The 9,892-nt window shown below is 36.0% G+C and overlaps 1 protein-coding gene across 2 annotated transcripts in view; it reads right to left on the bottom strand.

The window, feature by feature from the left end:
* Positions 1-3,740: 3,740 nt before the first annotated feature.
* CCDC186 (coiled-coil domain containing 186) overlaps positions 3,741-9,892 on the bottom strand; it is a 41,269-nt gene continuing 35,117 nt past the window's right edge. For both annotated transcript variants that reach the window (XM_006183493.3, XM_032490866.1), the window contains 3 exons: positions 9,557-9,767; positions 8,254-8,473; positions 3,741-7,570 (listed from right to left, as the gene is read on the bottom strand). In XM_006183493.3, the coding sequence (XP_006183555.1) occupies positions 7,487-7,570; positions 8,254-8,473; positions 9,557-9,767 (515 nt within the window). In that variant the 3' untranslated portion in view covers positions 3,741-7,486. The remainder of the gene's footprint in view (positions 7,571-8,253; positions 8,474-9,556; positions 9,768-9,892) is intronic.

Here is a 9,892-nt window from a genome sequence, read left to right as displayed (position 1 = left end):
AAGCGACACGTTTAAAGTTTCACAGTCAGCGTCGGGGCAGGGTCATCCAAGTCCACATCTAGATCGTGGTACAGCCCTGCGTGTTCTCTGGTCGCCTCAGATGGAGCTGCGGCAGCAAAGGGAGGCTCTGTTACAGTCACCAGCAGGGCAGCATGGGAGGGTATCCCCGGAGGTAATTCAGAAGCTTAAGGAATGCCTATTCATCGCCCAGACAAGAAAATTATATCACCTATCAATTGTGAGTCCCCCGCAAACCTGCACTGAGTTTAAAAGGGAATAAAATGACTGATTTTATTTCCGTTCTTCTCTTGCTGCAGTTAGAGGCAGAGCTTAGTCAAAGAGAATCAGAAAGAGGAAGAAAAGAGGGGCACCAAGCCTCCAACTAAGAGTCTGCTGAATCACACACACTCGCACACCCATCTTCTGTAATAGATAATTGGTCTTTTTGTTTAACCCATATTAGTGCAAAGGGAAAAAAATCTAAATATGACTTTCACCCACTCACTGAAGTATCAGAACTTTTGACTTTTGGGAGGCAGCAGAGGACAGTGAAAGGCACCCCCAAACTGGGTTCAAATTCCAGCTCAGTAAATCCCCAGCAAGAAGACCCTCAGAATTACTGTGCACCTACCTGTGTCCTACATCGCAGGGTTGTCTGAGCCTCACTCAACGCAGTTATTTAGTATTTATTCCCTGTCCCTGCCTTCATATGTTTGTCCTTTAAATTTAACTGTATTCCTTATCATTTCAAAGGGAAAACAAACATTCTTAAAATACAAATATAGTACATTGTATATTATTTCTTTCTGACCAGACAGAGTAAGTCCTAAATGCTACTGTGCTAAGTAAACACAGCAAACTCCTAAAACATGTAATAGCCCCTCACAGATCAAACCATGTCCATTTTTGTAGCTACTTTTCTTGTGCTGACAAGTGTCCAGACAGTCAGAGGGCCTTTCAACATCATTATGGCATGGATCCTGTAGCCAGCGGTGTCGGAAGTGAGAACCGTGACCCTCAGGCCATCGCTGCAAACTCCACCTTTACTTGAACTTGGTCCTGACCCTCACTCTACCCCCACCCCCCAAACCTGGTAAGATCTCTGCTTCTCATTTCCACAGCCTGCAATACTCTGGGCCACATATTTATCTGCTAATGAGCATCTGAGGCAGAGGTCAATCTAGAAAAATATTTCAATATACTGGGAGTAACTGTTTCCCAGGATTGACTGGCTTTGGGGGGTCGGGCAGAACTTTCATAAAGTCAACATTTAAATTATGTAATACATGAATATACTCTTTTAAAATCTGAAACCGTCCTTTAACGACTCCACAAAACTCCCTGCACCCCTACTCTGTCTCCCCAACACATATTTACACAAGATAACTTCTCCTAGGACTTCAGTGTCTAACTTTCAGAAATGCCCTCCTTAAAAAACATACATACACACACGTTAAGCCGGTACACCTCTACTCTAAAAAGCTACAAAGTGTCATCAGCAATCACCATGGAACATCCTCTATGAACAGCCACGTTACATCAGTCCTACCTCCTGTGGTACATCACCCACAGCACAGGCAAAATGGGGCATTTCCACCGTCAAACAGGAATCTGACAAGGAACAGAATGTGATAAAGAATCTTGCTGAACTTACTCTCTTTTCCTTTCATAGCTTCCTCACCTGACTAACTTCATAAATTAAAAGCTCATAAGCGGGATGTTGAAGGAATTGATAAGGATTAGAAACTCAGAGACAGCTCTGGACAGGCAGTGTTCTGGTTGTTTTGGGTGTGTGTATGTTGTGTTTGTATGGGGTAGGGGAGTGGTGCTGGGGGTGGGCGAGTGGGGGTGGGCAGAGACAAAAGGAAAGATTCTCTTCTGTTTTGTTGCTGAAGTGGAACTACATGATGCCTGCAGGTAGAGCGCGATCTTTAAAAACCATCAGGAACATTCGTGCTTCAGAGCGTGGCCTTTGCAAACTAGTTACTAGGATTGCCTGCCTAAACCTTAGAACACCTTTGTGAGATTGGATCATCCAACTTCTCAGACAGCACCTGGGATTTGAGCATGCGGAACATCATTCTGCCATGAAGCTATGCTTCTAAGCTCTGCTTATCTTTTTTTGAAGTTGGTGCCCTGGAGCTTAGATTTAACTGCATAAAAGTAAAAGCCAGGAACAGACTCTTTTTGGCCCACTAGTCCCAGCAGGGACACTCTAACCCCTCCAGGCTTGCCCCAAAGTAACACAAAAACAAAACACTAAATCCAGGACGAGGCCAGTTCACAACCCAAAGCAAAAGCCTCCTTTAGCATGGACTCCCGGGGACCTGGGTTTTGGGGGGAGACGGCAGCTGTGGGGGGCCTGGTGGGAACAGAAGTGACACTCCAAGTGTTCCTCTCACGTGGGCAGGCCAGCTTAGACCAAGGGCAGCGGGGGTCGTGGGCATTTGAGGGTGTCAGGAGTTCATGAAGAACTCGCCTAAGAAAACAGGCACTGCGGCAGGCTGAACTGCTATTTCTTGGGAAAGCAAAGCATAAGGATGCTAGAAACACACACACAACTGTCTGCTCTTGGGCCTTTAATTAGTTATTAAAAACTACACAGTGAAATGGATGATGTGGGAAGCCGTTCTAGTATTTAATACAGTTCCCAAGTTAATGTAACTAGAAGTCGACTATCAACAAGCCAAGGTTTTTATTTCAGTGAGTCCTAAACTTTCAATAGATTCTTTTTGCTCTGGGTTAAATGGTGGCGATCCCTCTCTCAGATATAACACCCTATCCTTTTTTTTGAAGTGCAACTGGGGAGAGTCTGACTGGCAAGAAGCATGGTCTTTGGACAATTTTTTTAAAAGGCTGAAAATTCCTCAGAAATAGACTACTACTTAAGTGGATGCTCCTTTTAAAAAATAAGAATCAGGTCTCTTATATGTAACTTGGGAATTAACAGTGTGTCTCTACAGTGGCAGGGACATCAAGTCTGGTCACACTTCTCAGAATCATCAAAACAGCATTAGCATTGGTCAGCCAAAGGCATCCTCCCAAGCTGCTGGTCCTGAAGAAGTGTGTGCTCATTCTACACGCACTGACTGAGGCAGACTTCATTAAGAAAAAACAGACTTGGATTTAAGTTCATTGGAAAAGTCTTTCACAACTGCGGGTCACACCGACCTTTACCTTTATTCCACAGCTCTTGATTTCAGGGGTTCTTTCCAGTAGTGAACTCTTTTAAGAATGTAGCATGATCTATGTGTACCAGAACTGTTAAGAGAAATGGAAATCAACGAATAATGTGTAATGTGAAATAGCCATCATTCATGTTAACTTCATGAATTTAGTGCCATTTCAATATCATTTTATTGAATGTATTATATCTTTATTATTAAAGCTAGATAATTTGGGCAAGTAAGTTCCATAATTTTGTGGAAAATCTGCATATATTGCTGGCTTGTCAAGTTCAATGAAAAATTCTCACACAGGCATGTGTAAAAAGCCAAATTTTGCTATCAACAATTTAAACAAAATTTTAAAATACAGTGTGGCATTCAATTTAATCTGCTTACTATTGTTCATTGCCTTTCAATTATAATTGGTAGAATGACAAATCTGGAAGGCAAAAATTCTTAATCTAGTTTAAAAAAGAAAATTTAAGCAATCTGAATCAGCCTTGCCAAGTCTGGAGAATCAGTCTGTTAGCAAGTGTTGTGTGTAAATAATCAAAGATGCCAGTAAAATACAACTTGGAAACAGGCATTAGCTATTTAATAAGTACAATATATACATAAAATTCTCTTGAAAAGCTTCATTTTATACAGAAACATATTTACAAAATGAACAGTGTAATCAAACTAAAGATTATCTGTACAATGCACACATATATATGAACTTTGGAAGATAAACAAGTTTCATCATAGTCAAAATGGACAGCCATATGCATTTTAAAAAAGAATTTCATTCAAGAAGAAAAATACATCTTTAATATACAATTATATTTTTCATTTATTTTCCTGAAAATTCTGTTTGAATTCTTTTTTGATTACCTTCTCTTGGTCAGCCTTGAAAAATTTCAGGTTTCTAGTGCCACCAACTGGTGCTAAAAATGAATGATCTTAGTGTCGAAAAAGAATTTTGTTTTAAAAAGGTTATTGGAAGATAGGCCTACTGGAGTCAACATTCATAAGGCAAATTAATAGTACTGAATAACAACATGATTGATAAAAATATTTTCACCAGGGTAGCATATCTAACATTTATAATATTAATGGTTTCTAACACTTTTTTCCTTCTACTGGTAGGTATATCTTGGTCTAAAATTATACATAAAAATCTTTAGAAAACAATATACTGCAAAACAAAGTTTGGGAATACACATGATAACATGATTAGAGTCAGCGTTATGAGCATCAGGTAGGCAATAATTTACTAAAATGGCAAAAATTGAAAGCCTTTTTATGGTCTTTGGATATTTTTTCCCCTTATTCTTAAAGAATAAACATCTAACTGTGAAAAAAAGTAAGGAAATATGCAGAACCACCATGAAAACAGCAATCTGTTCTCAGCATACCTCAGCAAGGATTCATTACCAAACGCTTCATGCCAGAGTGGGACTTCTGGTCACCTACTTGTACAAGTGAATGAACCCTCTTCTGACAGGGGCTGACTGTGAGCTGCAAAGGCTCAAAGAGCTGCTCCTACTGCCTCACAGCTGTTTTCAGTAGAGCACAAGCGCCATGAAGACAGGAACTGCCCTGTCTGGTCTGGTCACCAGCAGAATGATGATCTCCTGCATAGTGCCTGAAAGCATAGGTTTTCAATAAATGTGTTTATTACAAGAATAAATAACATGTTGGGAGCCTGATAAAATTTAATTTCAAGATAAACTGCTTTAAATGGTAATGGGTAGTTAAAAAAAAAAACAAAAACAATGGTAGAGTTCAAACTCATTCTTCTGCCCAAACCCAACATTTTCAATCCTTAAAACTCAATAGCTTAAAGTCTGAAGTGGTATGGGGAAAAGGGAGTCACAGTGAGTATTGATTTTAAAATTAAAACCTAGTGAAGTGTATACATACACACACAAATCATCTCCTGCTCGAAGAAAGCAAAATAGTGCTAACTAAACAAAACAGTATTTGATGTGTTCAATTAATAATGAACGCATAAAACAAAACTTCCCCCAGATCTCAAGTTTATCCAGACCATTTTCCTTTTCGAGACACCCCATTCTTCTCTCCATATGTTCAAAATAGTAAGGGTAGAAGGTCCTCTAAATGCCTATATCAGAATCTGTTTGTGAATCAGTTTACAGACAGATCAGATAAATGCACATTTTATACACACTTTGCTCAGTCCTGATCCGTACACAAAAGGATATAGTAGAAACTAAAGAACAAAAGGAAAATAAAGCATTTTCTTCAGAAGTCTTTCATAGTTTCTTGCAGTTATGTGGGGAAAAGCAACAATAAGTCAAAATATGGTTTATAATAGCTTTCTTCCAAAATTGTTTTACCATCAAACTTCTCTGAATGCTAGCACAAATGTTAATTTGGAATGTTTCATTTTCTTATGTAATATATGTATACAAAAATGAATGCGTATTTTTTAAGTGTATAGATATAGGACACTATGGATCTGATCACTATTCGGTCTCCATTACTACATTTTGTGTCTTGGAGGAAAAAAACAAATATTGTAGTGCATGAATCATGTAGGAAGCTGTAGCAATTTAGTTACGTTGGCTACTCTAAGTAGTCTTTAAGAGTATCAACAGTATGTCAAAAACAACTAGGAAAATAATTTAGATTTGATTGCACTTACCCTTTTATTAGTCTACTTTGATAAATTATTACTGGTAAAAAGAACAAGACACATTATGGTATGACTAAAACTTTTTACAGCTATTTTAAATATAAAATGTTTCTGAATTTATATTTCCATTTTGAACTGAAAAGATTTTGTTTTTGGATGAAAATATGTAACTCAATATACAGAAAAAATAAGACACTACATTGAATCATCTAATCCTTAGTAAATGATCTTTTTAAACAATGTTAAGTTGATTTTAAAAAAAAGTTAAAACACATTAAAGGGACATTGCCACCATAAGCCCAGCCCAACTTTTAGAGCCATATAATTCTTTAAAGGCGTTTAATCCAACACCCCAAAGCTTACTTCTCTTAAGGGGAGAAAAAAGGATGCCAAAATCCAAAACAAAAATTATGGCTTGCTGCAACATCTGTGTATGTGCCAAGGTATCATAATAGAAATGATCTCTGATTATATTCAGAAATGATCTGAATATAATGAAATGTGAAAAGCCACACACAGAAACTGTAATAGGTGAGAAATTACAAGAGGCAAGAAAAAAATTCAATGACAGAAATACTGATACTATGACTGGCAACATTTGAGTGCACTTCGTAAATAAATATTGCAAAAATCCAACAGGATAAATTTGGCTCTATAATTCCTTTGGTTACGGAGATGTAATTATTTTGTGTTTTAAATAATATACTGAAACATCATCATATCTGGGGACTGTAAGTTCACTTCACTATGATATATAATTATACCAACAGTAAAAGATGGTGGCAAATGAAATGGTTAACAGTGCCATATGCTGGACTCTCTTGGGAACTGGTTCTTCATAAATATCTTAAATTTATCTTTATACTTGATGTCAGTAAAACTAAAGTATTTCAGTTTCAAAGAATTCCTTATTCATCTCTCTGTTCTAATGACTAACCCATTTCATATTTCGAAATATAACTGAAGTCCACAGGAATTTTCTAAATGAGGTTATTTAAAAATCATAATTTATGTAATGTAAGACTTTAAAAACTCCACTATCAACTCAATTTGAATCTGAAAAAAAAATGTGACTAGCACAAATAAGGAAACTTGATAGAGATACAATGTCTGATCATTCCTAGTTACCAAAAGCTAGCTTTCCTATTAGCTTCCATTAAAACAAAAAGATTTAAGAACTCAGAAGCATCCCTAACACACAAGGAAATGTTGTATTAGAATGTCGAAACGAAGGTTTTTATCACTTCTTTAGTCTTCTTCATGTTGGAGAAACAGCATATTACTGAATGATTAACACCCATCCTTTCACGCATAATTTTAGAAAGCAAAATCAATTTTGACATTATATATTTTAAAGGGAAGAAATGTGGAGAAGAAGTTTTCAAAAGCCCTTGTAGTAATGTTCAGCACTTCATATGATTATGAGCAAATTAAATTAAGTTGCTCTGATTCAATGACAGGCTGTCACCACACAAAAACAAATTTCATCAAAGCTTACACTTTTACAGTATAAAACAGCAATGCATTTGTATTGTAAAAGGTACTTTTTTATACAGATGAAGCAAAACAAGTTTTTTACTGGCTGACACACAAAGCAGGGAGAAGTTTCCAACAACACTAGACAGTGGCACCTGCTCCTTGTGTGGCTTTTTTCTGTTTACTGAGCAAGAGCTTTGTATTAGGTTTTCTTCGTTCTCTGTTCTAGTTCATGCTGGTGTTTAATAAGACGTTCTATTTCTGTTCCAAGTGTTTGCAGATTTTCCTTTAACAATTGGGAAAAGGGGAAAAGAAAACAGAACTACTAAGTATAATAAGTAAAAAGATTCGGTTTGAACTAGTTTTGCGTAAATTTTGAACTGAAAGAGTGATGACTAGTCTTATGCCATGTGAGAGAAACTAGGCACACAGCTGTTTTCAGTAAAGTAGCCCCACACATTTCAGAGTCATACTTAATCTTTTTACTGAAGCTACAGCCAATTTTAGTGCATAAAATTATTATTAGATTAAAAAATTGTTTTTTAAATTCATCGCTAACCATAAAGGCCCAAATAGCACAAATAGAATAGCTGGGTCAGATAATAGCTGAGAAAAATAAAATAAAGCTAGAAAATACATTAGAAAATAAATGCCCCAATCTAAAAAATGTCTCAGGAATCAATCACAACTAACCGCAGTATGTGTCAAAGGCCACCCACTGCAAAGTAAACAACTCAGCTTAGTGTCTATCCAACAGCTAAACTGATTTTTTTTAACTATATCTTTCTTTCCTTGATAATTTAAAAAACTGTACTTTTCAAAAAGAGAAAAACACAAAATTTTCTCTATGGGAAAAATGGCTACCTTGCATTTTAGAAGTAGTCCATTCATGTGCTAAAATCAAACTATGAAAGGGGCACCATTTTTGCTATGTTTATTGGTTGGTAAATGAATGAGAAATACAAATACCTTCAAAGTAATATTTTTTAGTAAGGTATCCTCCAAAACAGCCTGTAATTTTCTGTTAATCTCCAAAGAAAGTTCCAATGTTAATCCACTATCAGCTGGGTGGGATGTGTATAAAGATGCCATGATGCCACCCCGTCTACTTAAATGGACTTTGTTAAAATCAGATGCCTCTGAAGAAAGTGTGCCTGATTCTTCTCGTAAAATGTAACTCTGAATTATTCTGCAAAATAAAACAACACTATCAGTTATGTAATTGTAGAATTAAAAAAAAAACTGTAATTTGCAAGAGTCAATGAATCATAGCATAAAATAATTTGCCTACTAGGTTAATAGCAGAACTATATTAACAATAAAGAAATTTTCCTTATTCAGATGGTTTCTTAATCTCATTTTTGTTCTAGCATGGTATTTTAAAAAGAAAGTATATACATTGCTTTTCTATTTTTTTCCTTATTACTTTAAATCAAAATATAGGAGCAATTTCTTTAGTGCTCCAGTTTCAGTTAATATTTTTAATTTCCCGGTCATTAAACTTAGAACCATATTTTAACTTTTTTTTTTAATAAAGTCATGGGTAAACTTTTCTCTATGTCTAAATGTCAAAATTTTTAAAAGTAATGGGTAAAGATCCACAATAAAAAAAAAAAACAACCCCAAAAAAACCCTCTGACTTAAATGAATATGGTATTTTGAGAGGAATTTGGCCCAGCACAGCTTCTGGAGTCAAACAGAGCTGGGTTTGCATCTCCAGCTCTCAAGTCTGTCACCTGTAGGATGAGTTGACTCTGGAACATTTAGTAATTTGACCTGAGCCCCCGTTAACTAACCTGCCAAATTAGAGAACTCATTCTCTCCCTGAGTAGATGTAAGAAATCAGTAAGATATTGTTAAGTCATCAGCACAGTGCCTTGTGTTTGGCAGGTGCCCAGTAATACCTCACTATGTCCTACCCAACAGGAATGATAATCTACAACCTCATTATCTCTTAGAACCACCATCTTGAAAATAAAAAGCTAAGTAGAACACTACCTATTTTTAAGTTATTTTAATATCTTAAAAAAAAATTAACACCTATTGACTTTATAAGATGTTAAAGAAAAAACCTGTTTTCTTTCATCTCTGTATTTCCAAAACCTAGAACATAAATAAGTGATCAATAAAAGATTGGAAACTGAATGACTGTAATTTTAAGAATTATTTTTTGAAAGATAGGCTCTTGGTATGATTAATTTTGAACACAGTAACTTAACCACATGAATAATGGTATTTTGAACACAGGTTACATTACCATAGTAATACATACTTTGTTTTTTTCCTAATTTCTTCCACCAATTGTTTGATATGATCCTCCATAAACTCTATCTTTTCATTTTTCCGAGCATGTGCCTTCTGCAGCCTTACTATCCTCTCTATCAGCATGGCCTTGTCTACTTCTGGAAAGTTATCCACAGCTACTGACGACCCTGTATTTTCTGGAGATCGATCTTCTGCACTGCTTCGAGCATTAAGGGACCCTGAAGACAAAAAAATCAGTTTATTATACTCAGTCTGGATATATCATTATATATTATTTTTCATATATTATTTCTTCTAGTATTGTTTCAAATATTCACTCTAATAGAGTTGGGCACAGATTGCA

The sequence above is a fragment of the Camelus ferus genome, chromosome 11, assembly GCF_009834535.1.
Source record: "Camelus ferus isolate YT-003-E chromosome 11, BCGSAC_Cfer_1.0, whole genome shotgun sequence".
Lineage (NCBI taxonomy): Eukaryota > Metazoa > Chordata > Mammalia > Artiodactyla > Camelidae > Camelus > Camelus ferus.
Note: the sequence above shows the minus strand (reverse complement) of the source record. Positions and strands in the feature narration are given on the sequence as shown.